General features: G+C 42.0%; 1 protein-coding gene across 1 annotated transcript in view; it reads left to right on the top strand.

Annotated features, from left to right (window-relative positions):
* Positions 1-22867, top strand: part of LOC101537729 (probable glutamate--tRNA ligase, mitochondrial) — a 57467-nt gene extending 34600 nt beyond the window's left edge. Inside the window, 4 exon segments of the mRNA XM_055142021.1 lie at positions 21788-21869; positions 21872-22084; positions 22087-22293; positions 22296-22867. Coding sequence (XP_054997996.1) covers positions 21788-21869; positions 21872-22084; positions 22087-22293; positions 22296-22867 — 1074 coding nt within the window.
* Positions 22868-23695: the final 828 nt, after the last annotated feature.

Raw genomic sequence — 23695 nt, 5'->3', positions numbered from 1 at the left:
AGAGTAGGTAGGAGAGCATGAAGAAAGGGAAAGGCACCTTTAGGAACTGGGCACAAATGTAGACCCACTGAGAGCTGGTCTTTTATTTCACTTGATTTTCTAAAGTAGTTAAATGAAAAAATCTTATAATATAGCTCTTGAAGATAAGGGCCAGGAGGATCCCTCCACAGTTTGGAAGCCAGACTCACATGCTGCAAGAAAAGGCAGTTGGGATGGAGAAGGGACCACTAAGTAAATGATGGTCAGAGGGATCGTTCAGGATGGGAGAGATGTGCTGAAAGTAGACTAAGGACCAAACATGACGGTCTCTTGGTATCTGTATTGCAAACCATAATGCCCAAAATTAGAGATAAAGAAGGAATGTACCTGCCATGGAGGCAGGGGCTGGGATGGAGTGAGGGTGGCAAGAAGGATATTGGGAACATTGTGGTGGAAAATGTGCACTGGTGGAGAAACAGGTGCTCGATGATTGAATGACTGACACTCAATCATGAAAGTTCATAACTGTATCTCAAGTGATTCAATAAAAAAAGTTATAGTTCTTGGATTATTAGATTTGCCCATTTGGAGTTCAGGGACCCCACAAATGATGATGTTGATGCTATTAGAATAAAATTTTGACATGTCTTGAGTTTCTCTTGTTTCTCAGGAAGATGTGAGGAAATGGAGCTTCTTGGTCAGAGAGAATAAATAGATGCACACTTGACCCCCACCTATTGCTTCTATTTACTGTGAGTTGATTGAACAAAAGGAACACCCCAGCATCCCAGAGAGGAAGGTAAGTGACTCAGTGATAGTACTGTGACTCAGTTTTGTTTTTCAACTATTTAAAAGCTTAATTATGACAAACTTGAAAAATAAACATAGCATGAATACCATTTCTCATTTCTTTTTGAGAAAATTTCTTGTAAAATCTGGTAGTTTGGGGGCTAGAGAGATAATACAGTGAGTAGGGCATTTGACTTACACACAGCCAACCCAGGTTCAATCTCTAACACCCCATATGGTTCCCTGAGCACCACCAGGAGACTGTTTGCACAGGCTGCCTGTCTGCAGCAAGATCATTCTGTTAAAAATATGCTTCTTGAGCAAAGAATCCTGCTGGCGGGTACCACAACACCAGAGTGCTCCAGACCCCAAACCAAGCAATAACACCGGGGTGCCCCAGATGAAGCAGGTACATTCTCCCCACCTTCTCCAAATGGAATCCCAGCTTCTACAAACATGGCTGAAGTATGTGGGGACCAGGACCATTTCTCCAAACTGCACAAGTGGCCGCGTGTCCTTTCCTAATATGCAAAAAATGCTCAGGAACAGCTCCTACACTCCTGAACGGCCATGATCCCAGAGGCACACAAAACAATCTCGGAATGCAGCGGCTGCTGGCAGAAATGCTCCTGGCCTGTGAACTAAGCTGCGACATCCTGCCGCCCCAGAGGGGAAGGGTTTTTGTCCCTTGCCTTTTTCCTTTGCGGCAGCATGGCGCCACCACCTTTCAGAGCCAATTGGACAGAGAGGTAGGAGCTTGCAGTGATGGGGTTGCACGGGAAATCTTACGATGGGGGCAGGAGGAACAGAACCGACCCTGCTCCCTGCCCAGACAAGACCCCAAGAGGCCACCCACAAATGGCTCCTTTGCTCCTGAATGGCCATGATCCCAAAGGCACATAAACCAATCTCAGAATGCAGCGGCTGCTGGCAGAAACACCCTCTGGACTTAATTACTAAAATACCAGAATTCCAAAACCTCGCGGCCGCTGTCGCATCTGTGCGACATCATATGCTCTCCATTATCAGCCAATAGAAAACAAATTATCTAATGATGCCTTTTTGACAGGTCTGATTGTTGGGGGAAAATTCCAAATAATAAGTGGGTTTTCTATCAAAAATTTAATGTAATCAAAGTAAAGAGAGAGTAAAGTGAAAATTATGTGCCACTCAGGCAGGGTGAGGGGTGGAATAGGGGGTATAATGGGGTTCTTAGTCTTGAACGTGTGCACTGGTGAAGGGATGGATGTTTGATCATTGTATAACTGAGACAAACCAAGAAAGAAAGAAGAAAGAAAGAAAGAAAGAAAGAAAGAAAGAAAGAAAGAAAGAAAGAAAGAAAGAAGAAAGAAAGAAAGAAAGAAAGAAAGAAAGAAGAAAGAAAGAAAGAAAGAAAGAAAGAAGAAAGAAAGAGAGAGAGAGAAAGAAAGAAAGAAAGAAAGAAAGAAAGAAAGAAAGAAAGAAAGAAAGAAAGAAAGAAAGAAAGAAAGAGAGAGAGAGAGAGAGAGAGAGAGAGAGAAAGAAAGAAAGAAAGAAAGAAAGAAAGAAAGAAAGAAAGAAAGAAAGAAAGAAAGAAAGAAAGAAAGAAAGAGAGAGAAAAGAAAGAAAGAGAAGAGAAAGAAAGAAAGAAAGAAAGAAAGAAAGAAAGAAAGAAAGAAAGAAAGAAAGAAAGAAAGAAAGAAAGAAAGAAAGAAAGAAAGAAAGAAAGAGAGAGAGAGAGAGAGAAAAAGAAAGAAAGAGAGAGAGAAAAAGAAAGAAAGAGAGAGAGAAAGAGAGGAAGGAAGGAAGGAAGGAAGGAAGGAAGGAAGGAAGGAAGGAAGGAAGGAAGGAAGGAAGGAAGGAAGGAAGGAAGGAAGGAAGGAAGGAAGGAAGGAAGGAAGGAAGAAGAAAATGTGCTTCTTGAGTTGGTTCCTGAATATCCCCTAGTGTGAAGTCTTAAGGTTTCCTATAATGCCCACCATGATAACTTACTGGAACTATTGTTGGTGTCACAATAACTCCTGAGTCTCAAAGAAATTCCTCAGCAATTGTAAACTGGCTGAACTAGTATCTCTTATACTCTTTCTCGTTCTCTTTCTAATCTTTGCCAATATCTGTTTGATTTTAACATCTACCAGAACAAATAGAATTTTGCCCCAGAACAGAGGAAAAAAGGGATGTCACAAATTCTGCATTGATTAACGCCAAGAGGAAGTTAGAGGAGATGTCTGTAAGAGTTGAATCACATTCTTTGCATGTAGAAGTCTCAGGTTCAATCCCCAGCACAGTATCTTCCCTGAGCACTGCCAGAGGAGAAGGACGAGGAAAAGAATGATGAAGAGGAGGAGGAAGAAAAAGAACAACAGCAGCAGCAGGTAGGACACTTGCTTTGCATATGACTGACCCATATTCAATCTCTGGAACTATATATGGCCCCCACAAGTCCCACCCGGAGTGATCCCTGAGCACAGAGCCAGGGGTAATACCTGAACACTGCCAAATATAACACAGAGAGAGACAGAGACAAAGACAGAGACAGAGAGAGACAGAGATTCTTTGGCCCCCATTTCGGGTCCAGCTTAGCCTGGACCAATCATAAACCTAGATATTTTAGAATCTAAGATGGGCTCAGCCTGTATCAAGTGACCATGATGTGACCAGGATATTCTGGCGCTGGTACAAGGGTAAATGGGGACATGTTTATTGATTAGCTATCCTAAGAATTCTCCCAATGAAATGACTACAAAAGCTAAATAAAAATGGAAATTTCCATGTTAAATGGGTTGCTGAGATGGCAGGAAAACTAAATATGCAGAAGCCAAAACAAAGTAAAAGAATAAATACTAAGGAGTATAAGAAAATCTATCCAGGGCCAGAGAAATAGTACAGTGGATCAGAGGCTTGCCTTGCACAGGGCTGCCCTGGGTTCAATCCCCAACATCCCATATGATCCCCTGAACCCACCAGAAGTGATTCCTGAGTGAAAAGCCAGGAGAAATCCCTGAGCATTGCCAGGAATGGCACCAAAACCATGGGAGAGAGAGAAAATCTCTCCAGCAGAACCTGGTCATCTCAATCTTCTAGGTAACACCTTCAAAGTGTGCAAGTTGTAGCAAACAGATTTCAGGAACCCAAGGAGCAGCACCAGAATGGCAACAAAATTCCAAAGAAGGAAGAGAAACATTATCAGAACCCAAAAGGAGAATCAAATACAGTAAACACCTTGCAAGAAGCAAGGATCTTCACTGAGGAACACAGATCTTGCAGGAAAAAATCCAGCAAATAATTAACCTAACCTCACTCCTTACTCTGATCTCCAGTTAGACGTTGCTCAAGTCTTGCTGAGGCAGAAGGCCAGGAAACCCTGTTGAAGTAATCCATAACACTAGCCCCCTAGATCAGTGTGAGGTGGATCTATCGAAGCACACAGACAGTCACCACATTTAAGTCCTAACTGGGCCAGTTGCAGATATTTTCCTCAACCTTTTGTCTTTACAGCACCCAGAATGATCTTACAAATGAAATTCACGCAGCCCGAATCTATCTCATGGGGCAGTGATAAGCCTCCAGGCAAAGGGTCACTGGTGGGACACAAGTCAACCAAAGGAGTGCTACACACAGGAAAGGGCCCTGGCCCCGGGGGCCCACAATGTTGCTTTTGACCTGGCTGGAGGAGTCACTGGATGACAAAGTGGATGTCACATGCCTGCCAGCCAACCCTGTGCCAACCACTTTGAGCCACCTCAGCAAGTTCAGCATGTTCAGCAGACTAGCATCCAGCCTCAGCCCGAGTGCTGAGGGGTAAGAGTGAGGGGGCAGGGGGCAGTCAACAGCATCATGGATGCCAACTACAGTCAAATGCTTTCGAGGTCCTTTATCATGGACACACCTAGAGCCCTACCAACCAATTGCAATGCTTGGTTACTTCGTTAATATCACATACAATGTACAGTTGGGTTTCTCACTCACTTGTCTACTTGTCCGTCTATTTGTGGTTTCTCCTATCTGCTGGAACATAAGATTTGTGAAGATGAACTTCGTTACCATGTTTAAATTATATCCCTAATCACCAGCATGGTACTTGTCATAGAATTTTAAGTGCTTAGGGATTGTTTGTCTAATGAATGGTTCCTGGTCAAAAGTATCTTCTTCAGTACTCAGGGTCAATCACTTATTACTGTATTTCTCAATGAGATTCTTTTTGTCATCATGATGATATTAAGTAGTAATTTATTTAAAATCCACCAAGACCTAATTATAGCATCATAGAAATCCTCAAAGACAGGAACTGTACTAGAGTTTTAAAAGTGCTTTTGGAGGAGATTGAGTAAACACAATGCTTCTACTTGTGTTTTAAAGAAGTAGGAGCAGAAACTCAACTCAAGGAATATTCTGTGAATTTTATAAGATAAGTAGAGATAGAAGACTCAAGAATACCTGGTGATAAGAACATGGAAATTTTCTTTGATTATTTGATTATTCTGAGTGCCCAACTTCACTCTAAATCACTTATGACAGTGCCAATGAAGAGTAGTTTCTTTCCTTCCCAAACAGCAGATATATGAAAGGAAACAGGAAATCCCCTTGTTGCTGCTATGCAGAAAACCAACTCCTAGAAAAGTTGTATAATATGAAATGAAAATTGACTGGTTTGGTCAGTAGCCTCATAGAACCAAACCAGCAATGATCACTGAAATGGCCACAGGGAAATAACTCACCCATATACCGAATAACTGATTAGGAATGAAATGAAAGTTTTTAGTCCAATGTTTAATTTCATTTTCTGAAGGGAAACATAACAAAAAAATATCAAAGATGAGAGCAATAGTACAGCGGGTAGGGCATTTGCTTTGCACACAACTGACTGGGGTTCAATTCCCAGCATCCCCTGATCACCATGAGTGATCCCTGAACCCAGAGACAGGAGTAAACCCTGAGCACTACAAGTGCGGCCCAAAATTAAAATCTCAAAGTGAAATAAACAACTTGCCAATATTTTTTCATACTTATTCATGCAATGCCTAAATGGTGCATAATGTTGTTATAGAGGATCAGAGCAAGTTGATCCATATTTTTCTCTCAGTTCCATAAGATGTTAACATCTTTTATGTATTTTGTGGATTTGTATGCATACTAATCTGGGCAGATAAATTATTAGCCTTTATTCCAAGGGTAATTCTAATCAAGTCCTGTCCTTGGATTCTTCTAAGCATAAGTGTTCCATACTGAAAATCTGATGACGGTGAATTTCCAACAAAGGTCACTGAATATTTGTCAAAACTGTGCTGTCTTGGTGAGAGGGATGCCTCTTCCAGAAGGTATTTTTCAAAAGTCTGAAAAGATAAAAGATATTACTTTTGGCTTTTAATTTATTCTGGATAGGACAAAAGCAAGTATTGAACTCTTATCTTTTCGTGAAAATCTTAGAATAATCAGAGTTGAGATTCAGAAGGATGTAAGATTACAAATGCCTTTTGAACGTGCCAGCAAAAATTCTCTGACTTCTCCAGCCTATAATTTCTTCCAGAAGGACAGATGATATCTTCTAACTTGATTACAGTCCATTTGAAGCATTCAGGAAGAAGATAATGCCATTCTCAAAGTTTTATGTGGTCAAAATCATATGCAAGATTTTGAGTTTAAATCAGCTTAACCAAACTCTCTCACTCATTCACCATTTACTAAATCATTCATTCAGTTGGCTAGTCAATAAATCTGCACTTTGAGCTGCTTTATCTGCAAACAAGACATAGGAGATAAGGGACAACCTTTGTTTAAATGGGAGAGTTTTCAGCAATGGAAAACAAATTATCAAATGCTTCCTTTCCAGCAGGTCTCACTTTGGGGGGAGGGGGGAATCTCTAAACAATAATAGTGAGTTTTTTGTTGAAATGTTGAATGTAATCAGAGTAAAGAGAAAGTAAAGTGAAATTTATCAGCTACACAGGCAGGGGGGGGACCTGGGGGCGGGGGTGGGGAGGAGGTTTACTGTGGTTCTTGGTGGTGGAATATGTGCACTGGTGAAGGGATGGGTGTTTGAGCATTGTGTAACTGAGACTTAAGCCTGAAAGCTTTGTAACTTTCCACATGGTGATTCAATAAATAAATAAATAAAATTTAAAAAATAAATAAATGGGAGAGTTTTAAACTTTATACATACAACAAGGCCGTTTGTGGAATCAGACATTGTTGACTCAAGCACTCAAGCCAGTGGAGAGGCAAGGAAGATTCTATGAATGTTGAATTTTTTTAAATGATTTTAGGGCTTATATGTACATTTGATTTACACATGAATACAAATTACCAAGTTACAAACAGCATATAAACAAGGGATGCAGTAGTACTCAAAACAAATGTGTTGCCAGACCTGCTACAGGAAATTCTAAAGTGAAACTGTCTATTGGAAGCAAATTAGAAATCTATTTATAGCTATTTGGATTTAATCTTTTACTTTTCTTGATGCTGGATTAGAACCCAGGCCTAAGACATGCAAAGCACATGCCTACTACTAAACCCCAGCCCTGGGTTTTAATCTTTAAAATAACAGGTAAGTTCTACTGGAGGATTTGCTGGGGCAGGGGAGGGTTTCCACACCCAGCAATGTTCAGATCTTACTCTTGGTCTGCACTTATCAATCACTCCTGTCAACGCTCTGGCAGACAATATGTGACGCCAGGCTATGAATCTGAGCCTTATGTAAGCAAGTGCCCTACCCTTTACCAGTGTAAAGCCCCAATACTGGAGAATCTTATGTTAAATGAATTAAGTCAGGAAGACAATGTCAGCAGAATCTCCTGATCCCCATGCCAGGCTGTCTTCACCGGGGCACCTCGGAGGGGGAGGGTTGAGTTTTCCTCCCCACCCCAAGCAGAACCCTGGCAGTCGAAAACCTCCAGAACTCAGCCACAGCTGTACTCAAGGCCACTCTCCACACGCTTGGACGAGCCTCACCCATTAAGGAGCCAGCAGAGGAACCCAGGTATGCAGGACCCATGGCTGAGATCTCCAAAGCCTGCTCAGATCGGAACTGAGCCTCCTCCACCCAGCTCCCCAGTTCTCCAGTAGCTTGGCAGTCACACCCACAGACCTCCCCCAGTGCCATGTACTCTCATCAGCCACCAACATCCAGAGACTATAAAATAAAGCTCCTAGAAGACAGCAATACAGTATTTCCTGGAGCATGCAGCAGCATTCACAGCCACGCGACCACTTATACACTAACCCACTAATGTACCTAAAGTAGCACACATTTGTTTGTTTTTACATACCTGCTTTATTTCTCTTATATACAGGCTTAAATGGATCCAGAATGAAATTCAACAACCTTCACACACTTTCCTCTTATTGTGGTGGGAAGATCTCGCTGATGGGGTGGATATTTGAATTTTATCTGTAATGAACAATTGTGAACTACTTTATGAAAATAAAATGCCTAAACACCAAAACAAAAAGAAATAAAGACAATGTCAAATATCAGAGGTTCTAACTTTGCTATCTTTGCTATGTTCTAGATGCTATCTTTGGCATCTGGAGTAACATGTCTGGGGAATGGAAGGTAGCAAAGGTGGGTAAAACACTGGCTCTACATTACAGAAACAAAAATTCCAAGGAAAAAGAGAAATGAATGGTGGAAGCAAAAAGAAGAGGTCTAGTAGTAAACATGGGGGGAAACAGTCTGGGGCCTTGGAATCCCCCACCTCCCCTGGCCCACTGGTATAGGGGTGAAGTATCTGTATGTATCCAAATCACTAGATCTAACACTAACATAAGCAGGGAACCCAAACTTTAATTAAATTTTAAAATGTAACAGCCAAAGAGTCAGGCTTGAGTTGGGAAGAATCTGGAGTAAGCATGGAAGGAGTTTGGGGCAGTGAGAGTGGATACGGAACATTAATGTGCATGAAAACCCATTGTAATCAACCATGTAAATCCTGGTGTCTAAATAAATGAAAAAGTAAATTATAAAGTAATTAAGTAACACAAAAATAAATAATAGGCAAGTTCTAAATGTCTGTAAGTAATGGAATTATAGCATCTTTAACTAGAAAATGCCTTTATAAATTTAAGCAGTGCTCTTCGAAGACTAATACCAAAGTGGTAATCAGTTATACTAAAGATCAGAGATCCCGGAGATGAGGAAGTAAAAGACAGCTGTAATGATGATTTCAGAGAGCAAAAATAAGGAGTCAAAAACAAGAGAAGTTAACTGGTAATAACTGACTTTTTTCTAATTTAAGGACAATTTTTATGAGATATTGACAATTTTTATGAGAAATAAGTACAAAAGAGGACTCCAAGATAACTCCAAAAATTTCAACCCTAGTTGAAGTGATTCTCACTATTAGGGAAAGAGTTGGGGGGTGTGAAGGGTTGTAAAGAAACAGGGAAGAGGGTGGATAACAAAAACACTTATAGTTTAGTTCAGCTGAGGTGAGCAGGATATCCAAATGCAGTTCTACAAAGTGGTTAGAGTTTGGACTGAAATCCAGAAGGTTCAAAGCTAGGGATGTGGATTTGGAAGCCATTTGTGTAGAGGAGGATTCTGCCAATATTGAAATTATGGTCTGAGAACAGCCTCTGACTTCTGAGAAGTCACAGATATTGTGGCTCTTTCATGTGGATACACAAGAAACTCATTCTCTATGTGTTTGTGATCCCAAGAGAGAAAAGCAGGCAGAGTATATTCCACAATAACTACTATTTCTGAGAAATCACAGTAACTATAACAAAACCATTATATATAACATAGAACAATTGACCTATTCTACTTCATCTTTGTATTTCTTGTGCCTTGCAAACCGTAGAGGTCTTCCCAGTTATGTATTGATTAAATTAAAGTGAAAGCTAGCTTTTAAGATAATTGATGTACACAAACTATGCACTTGGAAATAATTTACAGTGCTCAATATTATTTTTTTACAGTGACAAAGATCAAATCCAGGTCTCGTGTATGCAAGGCATGCATTTTACCACTGAGCCACATCACCCACCAGTCCTACAGTATTCACTTTTAAGCCTAAGTAATTTTTGTTGAGAAAATAGTAAACCACAGAGTGAGAGACAGACAGACAGATACAGAGACAGAGAGACAGAGACTAGAAAACTTTTGGGTATTTCCAAAAAGAATGAAAAAGATAATTATTTCTTTCTTAACTTAACTAGTAATAGCTTTTGGAATTAGAAGTGAATATTGAATTATTTTGTCTTCATTAATTTCTAAAGGCAGTAAATACTTAGAACTGTAAATAAAAATTTAACATCGGGTTACACATAGATTCCTTTACTTTTATCGTCTAAATCAGAGACGTGATATTTTAGAACTGGATAAACCTCAGTGCTTTTCTATTTTCTACAGCAAGTTTTTATTTTTTTGGCTTTTTGGGTTACACTCGGTGATGCACAGGGGTCACTCCTGGCTCTGCACTCAGGAATTACCCCTGGCAATGCTCAGGGGACCATATGGGATGCTGGGAATCGAACCCGGATCGGCCACGTCCAAGGCAAACTACTCGCCCTACCCACTGTGCTATCGTTTTAGCCCTCCATAGCAAGTTTTTTTTAACTTCTTTTTTTTTATTAGTTTATTTTTAATTAGAGAGTCATCGTGAGGGTACAGTTACAGATTTATACATTTTTGTGCTCATGTTTCCCCCATACAAAGTTCGATAACCCATCCCTTCACTAGTGCCCATTCTCCACCACCAGTAAACCCAACATCCCTCCCACCCTCCCCAGTCCCGTCTCCCCCCACCCCACACTGCCACTATGGCAGGGTATTCCCTTTTGTTCTCTCTCTCTGATTAGGTGTTGTGGTTTGCAATAAAGGTGTTGAGTGGCCATTGTGTTCAGTCTCTAGTCTGTATTCGGCCCGCATCACCCTTCCCCCACATGACCTCCGACCACATTTTACTTGGTGGTCCCTTCCCTGAGTTAGCCAGAATGAGAGACCAGCCTCCAAGCCATGGAGACAACCTCCTGGTACTTATTTCTACTATTCTTGGGCGTTAGTCTTATAGTCTATTATTCTATATTCCACAGATGAGTGCAATCTTTCTATGTCTGTCTCTCTCTTTCTGACTCATTTCACTTAGCATGATACTTTCCATGCTGATCCACTTATATGCAAACATCATGACCTCATTTTTTTCTAACAGCTGCATAGTATTCCATTGTATAGATGTACCAGAGTTTCTTCAACCAGTGATCTGTTCTAGGGCACTCGGGTTTTTTCCAGATTCTGGCTATTGTAAACAGTGCCCCCATAGCAAGTTTTTTAATATTAGTAGTTACTTAATGCCTGGCTGTCTTCCCCGGGGCCCCTCGGAGGGGGTGAGCTTCAGTTTCCCTCCCCACCCTGAGCAGAGCTTCCTCGGCCGAAGACCTCCGGAGCCTAGTCACAGCCATACTCAAGGCCCCTCTACACACATTCGGACGAGCCTCACACATGAAGGAACCGGCAGAGGAACCCAGGTGTGTGGTACCCGGGGCTGAGACCTCCAAACCTGCTCTGATTGGGACTGGGTCTCTTCCATCCAGATTCCCCATCTTTCAGTAGCTGGGAGGTCACACCCAAGGACTGCTTCCAGCACTGTGTAATCCTACCAACGGCCAACATCCAGAAACTTTAAAACCAAGCTCCCGGAAGTGCGTGGGTGCAAAGCTGCCGCACAACATTTATGGCCTAGTTCTCCCTCTGGGAGAGCCTGGCAAGCTACCAAGAGTCTCCTGCCCACATGGGAGAGCCTTGCAAACTCCCCATGGTGTATTCATATGCCAAAATAAGTAACAATGATGGGTCTCATTCCCCTGACCCTGAAAGAGTCTCCAATGCTGCACCATTGGAAAGGACGAGTAAAGAGACGCATCTAATATCTCAGGGCTAGGGCGGATGGAGACGTTACTGATACCGCTTGAGAAATTCGACTATCAATGGGATGATGACGATGATGATGATGATGATGATGATGATGATGATTTAACATCCTCGGGTCTTACCCCAAAGTGAACATTCATAAAGTTTACATTTTTTACTGGTTTAAAATTCCCTTTGTTAGCAGAGTATTCAATAGATGGTATTAACAATTTCTTCCTAACTTGTATGCCAGTCTGTTACACAAGCCCTTAAATATATGTACATAAAGACCAGAGAAAGTTCAACGGTAGGGTGCTTACCTTGAATGAGAACAACCTGTGTTCAACCCCAGCACTGTATATGGTCCCCAGCACTGCCAGGAGTAAGCCCTGAGCACAGCTCTGTGTACTCCCCTCAAACAAAACAAAATAGATATACACAAATATATTTGCTCAAAAATAGGGTCTAGGGGCCAGAGAAATAGTACAATAGGTAAGATGTTTGCCTTGCATACAGCTGACCAGGGATCCCATATTATCCATTGAGCACTACCAGGAGTAACCTTCGAGCATTGCCTGGTGTGGCCCCAAAATAAAACAAGACAAACAAACAAAATAGGGCTTAAAAGACCTTTTTTTCCCATTGGTAATATTATACCAATTCATTGGTGTCAGTGAAAGTCCCAAGTTTATGAAGAATCAGGTCACAAAGTAAATGTTCTCTCACATGGAATCTTTTCTGATCTGAAAGTATTGTCAAGATGGAAAGATTAATAATGAATGATTTGGATTAATCTAAATAGTCACTGATCCATTTTACTCACTTATCCCCTTTTCCTATATGCATTCTTTATTTTTTTCATTCTCCAGGCTCCTCTTAGAAGTCAAGCTGCAGGGAAAGGCTTACGAATAGCTGTGCACTCCTGAGCAGGAGCCAAACACGGGCTATGAAGACATGCAAACCACAGCTCCATCCTTTTGAAATTTCACTTCTACATGTAAGGAGCGAAAAGATGGACAGCATCATCAGGTTAATAGTCTCTCGGGATAGTCATAACAGCAAGTCAGTGTATTTTCTCAAACATAAGCTTAGGTTCTCTTATCCTCTGGAGAACGCGTCCAACGAAAGGAAAAGCAGTTCTTAGAAGTTGAAGTTACCATCCTCCTGATTATAGTAAACACAAAAACTCAGGGACTGAAAGTTCTTGAGGAAGGACTTATACATTTAAAAAAGTATAACTACAAACAAAGCATTCTCAGGGGCCTTAATAAACCACAGAATGTAGTAAGTTGGAGGCCTGCAGATGTGTCCTAAATGCCAGTTTAAAGGCTGTTCATTTTATGGTGCAGCCCTGCCCCTCTGTGGAAATACTGAGAATTGCATGAGAGAACAATGCTCAAACCTCAGAATCGGTTTGTATTTTAAAAATCCTTTGGTCAGAGAAACAGGCGAAGTATAAATAAAAGCAGCTTCTTCTTTGAATAAAAAATTTAAAATAAAATTTATAATTTCTGACTATAATATTACTGTATACAAAATATAAAATTAATGAACTTCGTATTCCAAAAGCATAAATACTATTACCATAAACCACATTATCTCAATAAAATAAAATTTTAGTAATAATAAATTTCTTAAGTTAAAGAGAAAAAAAATGTGCAAAGTGAAGATGGTTCACACTAAAGGTCCTATCTGGGCCAAAGAAATAGTACAAATGTTCCCACAATCTGCCTCCGGGTGCCATCTCAGTGCATCAACAGCCTTGATCCAGAGACACAGCAGTGAGTCCCGGAAGAGAGCAGCTCACCGGAGATCTCTCCAGATCCCACACTGATCCAATTCCACTGGGGCCCCTCAGATGAAGCAGGTGTGCCCTCTCCGCCTGCTCCAGATGCAACCCCAGCATCCAGGAGATTCCAGAAGCAAGGCCCAGGTATGCAGGGTCCAGGACTAAGACCTCATATGCAGGGTCCAGGACTAAGACCTCAGGCTGCCCCTCCCCGTTTCGTTGCCCGCTTGGGGTCCTGGTTGTCACGCCCACAGTCTGTCTCCAGGTGCCATCTCAGCGCACAAATGGCCTTGGTCCAGAGACTCCCAAATGAGTCCCAAAATGGATTAGTGCCCTACAGAGATGTCTCTGAACCCCAGTCATTTACGATTTTAGAATTCCAGAAGTGCATGGCCACAAATGCAGCCACACAACCTCTTGTGATATTCAAAGTGAGCAATAGAAAATAAATTACCTATAGCTGCCCCTGGCAAGCAGGCTTGAATGGTGGTGGGAAAATTCAAGCAAACTATAGTACCCAAAGGTAGAGAGAGAGTATGGGGAAATTGTCTGCCATAGAGGCTGGGGGAGGGTTAGGGCTGGGGGGGGGATACTGGGGACATTGGTGGGGGAAAATGTGCAATGGTGGAGAGATAGGTGTTCAGTCATTGTATGACTGAAAGTCAAACATGAAAGCTTTGTAACTGTATCTCATGGTAATTCAATTTAAAATAAAAAGGAAAAAGAAGAAATAGTACAAGTGTTAAGGTGCTTTCCTCACATGTGACTATGAGACCACACATGGTCCCCCAGGCACCACCAGAAGTAATCCCTGAGCACAAATGAGATCAGGCTTGTTGAGAGTGGTGTGGCCGTGGTATGATCCCTGAGCACAGAGCCAGGAGTAAGCCCTGAGCACCACTGGGTGGGACCGAGCATCAGCACCACCACCACCCCCATCCCCAGAGAAGATCCAGTTGGATTCCATTTAAGTGAACTCTCCAGAATAGGTACATTGTTCAAGACAGAGAAAATTAGTAGCTGCCTAGAGCTGGGACTGGGGGAGGATTGGGGAGTGGCTACTGATGAGTATAAGGTGTCTTTGGGTTTTGTTTGCTTTTGGAGTGAACCTGTGGGCCACTCCCAGAGATACACTGCCCAGAGGTGTGGGCAAAACAGTTACTGCTAAAGCCCTGCAAAGCCAAGGGTCACGAGTGCGACTCCCCAGCACTACTCAGGGGTTCATGCAGTACAAACAGGCACCCCATTCATCTGAGCTATCTCCCTGGCCGTGAGGCTTCTTTTTGGAGTGAAGAAAATATTCTAAAGTTAGAGTGTGGTGTTGGTTGCATGGGCCTGTGAATATGTTAAAAAAACCTTTGAATTATCCACCTTAATTGGATGAGTTTGAGATATGAGGTTTATATTCAATAAAGCTAGTGTATTTTTCAAATGCAATGTGGTGATCATAATGGATAAAATATTCTCACATACTCCTGGAAACACACTTCCTCTAAAGAGGACAATTTCTTTTTTTTTTTATTTTATTTTTTTTTACAGATTTACTGATATTTGTGCTCTTGTTTCCCTCATACAAAGTTCAAGAACCCATCCCTTCACCAGTGCCCATTTCTCCACCACCAGTAAACCCAGCGTCCCTCCCACCCTCCCCAATCCCATCTCCCCACACCCCGCCCTGCCACTGTGGCAGGGTATTCCCTTTTGTTCTCTCTCTCAAATTAGGTGTTGTGGTTAGCAATAAAGGTATTGAGTGGCCACTGTGTTCAGTCTCTAGCCCACATTCAGCCCGCATCACCCTTCCCCCGCATGGCCTCTGACCGCATTATACTTGGTGATCCCTTCTCTGAGTTGCCCTCTCCCCAGAATGTGAGGCCAGCCTCCAAGCCATGGAGTCAGCCTCCTGGTACTTATTTCTACTATTCTTGGGTGTTAGTCTAAAGAGGACAATCTCTTTTTCAAAATGTAAAAGTCACATATATTTTGACGTAAAGATTCCAGTTATAGAGATCTCTTCTACTTGAACATATTTGTAAATATCTACTAAAAAGTGCACTAAAGTGTTTGTCACAGGATGTTTGAGTAGATCAATGTACAAATTAATCTGCTGCTCACTAGTATGTAAGTAGTGTATTGTGATATTTTCATACTATTGTTAAAGAATTAAATGTTTTTGTTCTTTTAGGAAATATATTTCTAGAGATGCCAATATTTATTTGTCCAACCAACAAGAAGAGATATCTTTTAATTTTGAGTTTGGGTACTTTCTATCATAGCTATAGAATTTTCATAATTGCATAAAATTTTCATATAATATATAGTCAATGTATTATAAGAAGATGAGTGAGATTATATTATGGATTAATTTTCACAGGTTAGTAACAAATTTTAATTTTCTGTATGAGTACCTATTGCAAATTATAATTTTCTTGAACAATCTATTTTCTATTAAGTTTACAAGTATATACCTTTTAGTAGCTAGTTATCACATCAAGAATTTTAAATATAGGGGCTGGAATGATAGCACAGCAGGTAGGGCGTTTGCCTTGTACGTAGCCGACCCGTGTTCAATTCCCAGCATCCCATATGGTCCCCTAAGTACCGCCAGGAGTAACTCCTGAGTGCAGAGCCAGGAGTAACCCCTGTGCATCGCCAGGTGTGACCCCAAAAAAAAGCAAAAAAAAGAATTTTAAATATACCCACATTTTATAAGAGATATATATAATTAATTTCAAATAAATTTGGTTTGGGTCATAAGTTTTGTCTAGTGTGCTACTTTGATAAAGTAATTGTTTTTGATAAAGTAATTGTTTTTGTATTTTTCATTTTTGTTTGATTTCCCTATATGCCACATTTGAGTAAGATTATGTAGTGTTTTATTTCTGTATGAAATCAAACAGTTGTGCTCCTGAGACTGCCAACTCTACACACTTTGTCTTGCTTTTGGAAATAAACTTGACAAACAGTTTCATCCTCTCATTTTTTCCCCCTCAAGATTGAAATTTGGAAGCTATGCTTCTTTTTAACTCTCAAATTAACCAGAGATGAACTTGGTGGAGGGAGCCTGGGAATCTAGGCAGAGGAAAGAAGACACTGGTGGTGGGATTGGTGCTGAACATAATATGTCTAAAATCCAACTATAAATAACTTTGTAAATCATGATGTCTCAATAAATAAGAGATTTTTTTAATTTTAAAAAGAAATTATGGTATGGGCTGGGGAGAGAGCTCAGAGGACTGGAGTTGCATGCGGGTGTCCTAGGTTCTAATCCTTGGTACCACATGTATGCCTAAGCACTGATTGTGAGTTTCCCCCAAATGGGTAGATAAGCAAAAGCCTTGAGATGATGAGAATGCTCTGCTCTTCTCTTGTCATGACTCTCCCTGTCCGGCTATCTGTGTGGTAATGCCCCTAAGTCTGCCTGAGCCTAAACTATCTCTGAAGGATGTTTCCTGTATAGATGTATGTTTGCAGCCTTAAGACCTTGCCCTCAGCTTGCTTCACCCAGGATATTGCCCAGATCTTTGGGCCTGCATTTATGGGGTCATTTCCCACAGAGTGTCTTTAGTATAGATTCATTAGTCTCTTTTCTCAATCATTTCTTAGCCTTCTGGAGCCAGAGAATCTGAATTCCCACTAGCAACTTCAGAGTGATGTAAAGTTGGTTTAGGAAGAGCAGTCTTATGAAGGGGTGACAAGACAGAACAAACTGTGACTGAGGGTTTAGTGGCTAATTCAGTAGATTGAGAAGAAACCCTTGGGTTGGGGAGGTAATTTAAAGCACTACTGAACAAGCTTTGCATGCTGGAGACCTGGATTTGAGACCCACTCACTGCTCTGGGAGAAGTCCCTAAACACTTCTGGGTGGGGACAAAGAAAAAAAACTAAGACTGGGGAATGTGAGAATAAATTTCTTTCTTCTTCTGGTTTCCATAAAATGCCTTTTCCTATGCCCTTCCCATTTTCTCCCTCCATCCCAAGTCAGGTGGAAAGATTTACCTGATCCTGTGAAGGAAGATCACTAAGGAAATTCTCAGCTCCATTCATAGAGATCGCATTCCCTGCTCTTCCCCCAGTCTGGGCCAAAAATGTCTAATTGTATGTTGAATATTATCGAGGACACATAGCTTCAGGATGTAAGAACATAATCAAAATGATCATCTCCATTTTTTTCCTTATAATATATTTTATTTTATAATTTTTATAAGGCTGGAGCAATAGCATAGGGTGTTTGCCTTGCACGCGACCAACCTGCATTCAATTCCTCCGCCCCTCTCAGAGAGCCTGGCAAGCTACTAAGAGTATCTCACCCCCACGGCAGAGCCTGGCAAGCTACCTGTGGTGTATTTGATATGCCAGAAACAGTAACAAGTCTCACAATGGAGACGTCACTGGTGCCCACTCAAGCAAATCAATGAGCAACAGGATGACAGTGACAGTGACAATTTTTATTAAGGAACTATGACTTACAAATTTATTGGTAGTTGAGGTTTTGACATGTGCTATTTCAGCACCAATCCCACGACAAGAGTCAACTTCCCTTCACCAGTGTTCTCATGCTCCCTCCTGCCTCTTCCCACCCTAATCCCCCTCGACTGCCACATTGACAGGCACATTACAAAGTTCCATAGTTGCAGCTTAGATTTCATGTTTTCAGTGTCGTTGAATCTGTGCTTTGGAGATATACCACCCTCTCACTTCACCAGTCTAACTGGAGTCCTGCTTTCCACTACTTTCCTTTCTCATCTTCTACCTTCCCTTCTTGATTTTTCTTCTTCTCTGTCCTCCTCTCTGTACTCTAGGGTCAAGGATGATCAAGACATATCCCCTTTGTAACATTACAATTCCTCATCCAGTTATTCTATATAACACAGAAAAGCGAGATCAACATGTTTTCATCTTTCTTCTTCTGGTTTACTTCACTCAACATGATTCCCTTCCAGTTGTAGCCAGATTACAGCAAATTGCATGATTTTATCATTCCTTGCAGCTGTGTAGTATTTTGTTGTGTATATTACACCACATCTTTAAGGATCCATTTATCTATCATTGGACATCTAGGTTGGTTCCACAACTTAGCTATTGTTCTAAGTGTAGCAATGAATAATGGTGTGCATGTGCCCTTTTAAATGAATGGGGGTTTTGCCTCTATATTAATCTTTGTTTTCTTTTCTCTGTTTGCCCAAAACTCAGGCAGCAAATTGCATGATTTCATCATTCCTTGCAGTATTTTATTGTGTTTATATACCATATCTTTATGTTCCACTTATCTGTTGTTGGACATGCATGTTGATTCCACATCTTAACTATTGTACTAAGTGCACCAATGAATACTTGGTGTTCATATGTCCTTTAAACTGAATGTTTTTAAATTTAAATTTATTTATTTATTCATTTTCATAAAGTTGTTCATGATGATTTATTACATTCAATATTCAAGCACCAATACTACCACCATTACACCTTCCTGTACCATTATTTCCAATTTTCCCAACCACCCCTCAAGCCTTGTTTTTTGATCTCTGTATTTAATCTTTATTTTCTTTTCTCTCCAAAACTTAGGCAAATATTTATTTGAGGCCTGTTAGAGAATGAAGTACAAAATTATTTCATACTTTCCAAAGAGAAATGCTCTTCACTGGGATTTCAAAAGCATGTTGGAGCTAGACAGATAGTACAGCAGTTACCCTACTCATGGCTGACCCAGGTTCCATCCCCTGCACCATGTATGTTCCCTTGAGTCCATGAGAAGTGATCTGAGAAGAGAGCCATGATTATAATAGTCATTATTACTATTGGGGCTGGAACAATAACACAGCAGATAGGGCGTTTGCCTTGCACGTGGCCAATCCAGGTTCGATTCCTAGCATTCCATATGGTCTCCCTGAGCACCTCCAGGAGTAATTCCTGAGTGCAGAGCCAGGAATAACCCCTGTGCATCGCCAGGTGTGACCCAAAAAAGCAATGTATATATATATATATGTATATATATATATACATATACATATATATATAAATTGCATGATTTCATCATTCCTTGCGGTATTTTATTGTGTTTATATACCATATCTTTATGTTCCACTTATCTGTTGTTGGACATGCATGTTGATTCCACATCTTAACTATTGTACTAAGTGCACCAATGAATAATGACTATATGTAGAGAGTCATTATTATTATTATTATAATAACAATTGTATATTACTACATTATTGTTACTATTATTATTTATATGTTACTATTATTATGATGATCTCTGGGTTCATTCCCCAGCACCACAATGTCCACTAGGTACTGTGCCAGTATTTCCCAAGTACTGATCTATGTGAGCACTCACCCAAAAGTGATTGTATTCTCTATTTAACAAACATGAGTATTCCATGATACTTGTCTTCTCTCACTGGATTCATTTATAGCCATATTCAATGATAGAAAGGTGATACTAACAAACAAAAAATACTATATTGGGAATCTACTTAATTATTCCTTTGTCTTCTGAGAAGTAGATCATTTAATGAAGCATACATCTCCTAGAAATAATGATAGTTTATTATAAAACCACAACACAATTATTCACCTAAGGAAATTAATAATTTAATAACATCAAAAGTACGGTTTATATTCAAATTTCCCCAATTGTCCTAGAAATGTCTTTCATAGCTCTTTTTAATCCAAGATCCATTTATTATTAATGCACTGCATTATGTTAGGTCTCTTTGTCCTCCTTTATTCTAGAATAGTTCTCAAACCTATTTATAGTGATTATTGTTTATGATTTTGATAATGGTGGTGCTCATGATGTTCTTTATGACACTGAATTTTTAAAAGAATAAAACCCAATTTTTTATTTAATATTTTTGTAGCTAAGATAGCATGTTTACAACAGTAATAATGTTTATGGTTCTGATTTACAGTTACTGTCCCTCCCCATACCAAAGTGTCCAAAACCTTCTACAAATATCGTTGTATTATTTCTAGTCTACAACTTTACCCTTTACTCCCACCTTTTCCTACCTCTTGATCATTTCAACTTTGTTATTTTAAGGAAGGCAGGATTTGGAGTCAGGCCAAGCTCAGGGGTATTCCTAGCTCTTGTTCAGGAGTGACCACTAGAAGTACTCAGGAACCATATGTGGTGCCAAGGATTCAAGTCAGGGCCAGTCATATACAAGGCCAGGGCCTTCCCTCCAGTACTAGCTCTCCAACCCCGATAATTTTTGCTTTGTAATTCAAGACCACAGGTTTATCATTGTTCAGCACTGTCTATTCCCCTGTTTAGCTTCTCTGTATACCACAGATGAGTGAGATTACCCAATGTTTGTTCTCCCCTCTGCGCTTATTTTGCTTAACATGACACCCTCCAGTTCATTTTAGGCAATAGTTTATGTTTCTTTACATCTTTATCCATTTATTTGTCAGCAGACATTTGGTCTGTTTTCATACCTTGGCTGCTGTACTTGTATCACTTGTATCAACTTGTCATCCTGTTGATCTTCGATTTGCTTGAGCGGGCGCCAGTAACATTTCCATTTGTCCCTGTTGAGTGTGAGTGTAGCCCAATGATATCTGCTTGCTCCAGGAACAGGAAGAGCCTCAAATCTTTCATTCAGGGTTTTGACGAAGAAGTCTAACCATCTCACGCGGTCTTTTGACATCCTGTGAAATCAAGTCGGTAACAGCTCTAGTCCAGCGGTCATCTCTGAATCACAATACGTGTCTGTCCCACCTGATTTTTGACGCCCTGGCAAACAAGACAGCGTCCCTGATTCTTGATCGTCTACAAAGATCGGAACTCCAGATTCCTTCTCTCACTTGAGTGAAACGTGATACTCCTAGCATGCCTCCTTTGATTCCTCTTTGGGATACCCAAATAGTGTTCTCATCCTGTTTTCGTAGGGCCCAGGTCTCTGAGATGTATGTTAGTGCAGGAAGAACGGTGGAGTCGAAAAGATGTGCCCGGAGTTGGAGTTTCTTCATCCTCTTAACTACTTCTTCGATGCTCTTGAAGGCATTCACACTGCTCTCTTCCTCCTGCGCAGTTCTGGCACCAAGTCATTCCTCATGTTGAGTTCTCGACCCAGGTACACATAGCTGCTGCATTCGGAGATGTTTGTTCCATTGAGAGCAAATGGAACGTCAGGGACTAGTTCGTTTTTCATAAACATCGTTTTGTTGAGATTCAGCTGCAGCTTGACCTTTCCACACTCGCGGTTGAAGTCAGCCAGCATTTGTGCCACTTGGCTAATGTTTGGCATTATGAGAACGATGCCATCAGCAAAGCGGAGGTGGTGTAGTTGCCGACCCTCTATCTTCACTCCCATTCCTTTCCATTCCAGTCATTGCATGATGTTCTCGAGGGTGGCACTGAACAGTTTTGGTGAAATGGTATCACCCACCTGAAGGCCCGGAGGCCCGCAGGCCAGCTGGAGAGACGGTGCAAGGCCAGCCAGGGCGCAGACCCCAGACCAGTGGTGCGCGTGCGGTTCACCCACAACCGCAAGGCTTCCTGCACATGGGCGGCCTCCACACTGCCTTGTACAACTACATCTTTGCCAAGAAGCATGGAGGGAGATTCATCCTGCTGCGGAGGACACAGACCAGACCCAGCCATGTGCCTGGGGCCGCGGAGAATATTGCGGACATGCTGGAGTGGGCAGGCATCCCCCCAGATGAGAGCCTGCACCAGGGCGGTCCTGCAGCTCCTACCAGCAATCCCAGCGGTTGGAGCTGTATGCCCGGGCCACGAAAGCTCTGCTCAAGACCTGCGCGGCCTACCCCTGCTTCTGCTCACCCCAGCGGCTGGAGCTCCTGAAGAAGGAGGCGCTGTGGAACCACCAGACGCCCTGGTACGACAACCACTGCCGCCACCTGACCCAGGTGCAGGTGGCCCAGAAGCTGGCCCAGGAGCCCTGCCCACCATCCACTGCCACCTGGAGGGGGAGGCGCCCACCTTCCAGGACCTGGTCTACAGCTGGAACCGGCACACAGTGGTGAGCGTGGAGGGGGACCCAGTCTTTCTCAAGAGTGACGTCTTCCCCACCTACCACCTGGCTTGCGTGGTGGACGACCACCACATGGGCGTCAGCCACGTGCTACAGGGCTCCGAGTGGCTGGTGTCCACCGCCAAGCACCTGCTCCTCTACCAGGACCTGGGCTGGAGACCGCCGCGCTTTGCCCACCTGCCCCTGCTCCTCAACCAGGACAGCAGCAAACTGTCCAAGCGCCAGGGAGACATCTTCCTAGAGCATTTCACCGCCGCCAGCTTCCTGCCCGATGCCTTGCTCGACATCATCACCAACTGCAGCTCGAGGTTTCCGGAGAACCAGATGGGCAGGACCTTGCTGGAGCTGATCGCACAGTTTGACCTCTCCCAGGTCACCTGCCACTCAGCGCTGCTGGACCAGGAGAAGCTTCCAGAATTCAACAGCCACTGCCACGTTCCAGGCCGCTTTGTGGACACTCATGCCGAACCTCACGCATGAGTGAAGCCCCACAAAACCAGGAAAAGAAAACCTTTGCGAACTTGGACTCCAGGCTCAACGAGACCCGGAAACAACATCCTCTGTCTGCCTTCTCCAATCTCTGGCGCTCCAGGCATCAAATGCAGATGCCCCACCCTACCAGAGCCAGTTAAATACCTCCACTACCTCCACTACCCAGCCACCGCCACACTCCAAGCTGCTTTCTGGACTGCATCGGACATTTCCCATAATTTTTGCACCATATTTGATGGGCTTCAAATATGGTATGAATCATGGGAACACCTGTAAGGGCGACTGGAGGCCGCCCTAAAAGCCTCCATCCCTCTTGGAGAGCCCAGCAAGCTACCAAGAGTACCCTGCCCACGAAGACAGAGCCTGGCAAGTTCCCTGTGGCGTATTTGATATGCCAAAAACAGTAACAATAATGGGCCTCATTTGTTGTACTAAATACCACAATTAATACATTTGGTATATTTGTTGTACTAAACACCACAATTAACATAGGTATGCATATATCGTTTTTAATTAATTTTATGTGTTTTAGGGGATAGAGGACTAGAAATGGAATTATTGGGTTAGAAGGAAACTATTCTTATATTTTGTTGGGTGGTGGGGAAAGGGACACACAATTATGCTCTTGGCTCATTCTATGAACCACTTCTAGCATTGCATTTGGAAGGCCACATGCAGTGTCCAGGATCTAACCCAGGCAAGTGGCTTATCTCCTGTACTATCTCTCCAGTCCCACTATTCTTACATTTTTAGTTGCCATACTGTTTTCCACAGGGGCTAATGAAGACAACTCTCCTGCCAACAGTGAATGAGGTT

Source organism: Sorex araneus, chromosome 6 (genome assembly GCF_027595985.1).
Source record: "Sorex araneus isolate mSorAra2 chromosome 6, mSorAra2.pri, whole genome shotgun sequence".
Classification (NCBI taxonomy): domain Eukaryota; kingdom Metazoa; phylum Chordata; class Mammalia; order Eulipotyphla; family Soricidae; genus Sorex; species Sorex araneus.
The sequence above is the reverse complement of the archived record's forward strand: the minus strand, read 5'-3'. Positions and strand labels throughout refer to the sequence as shown.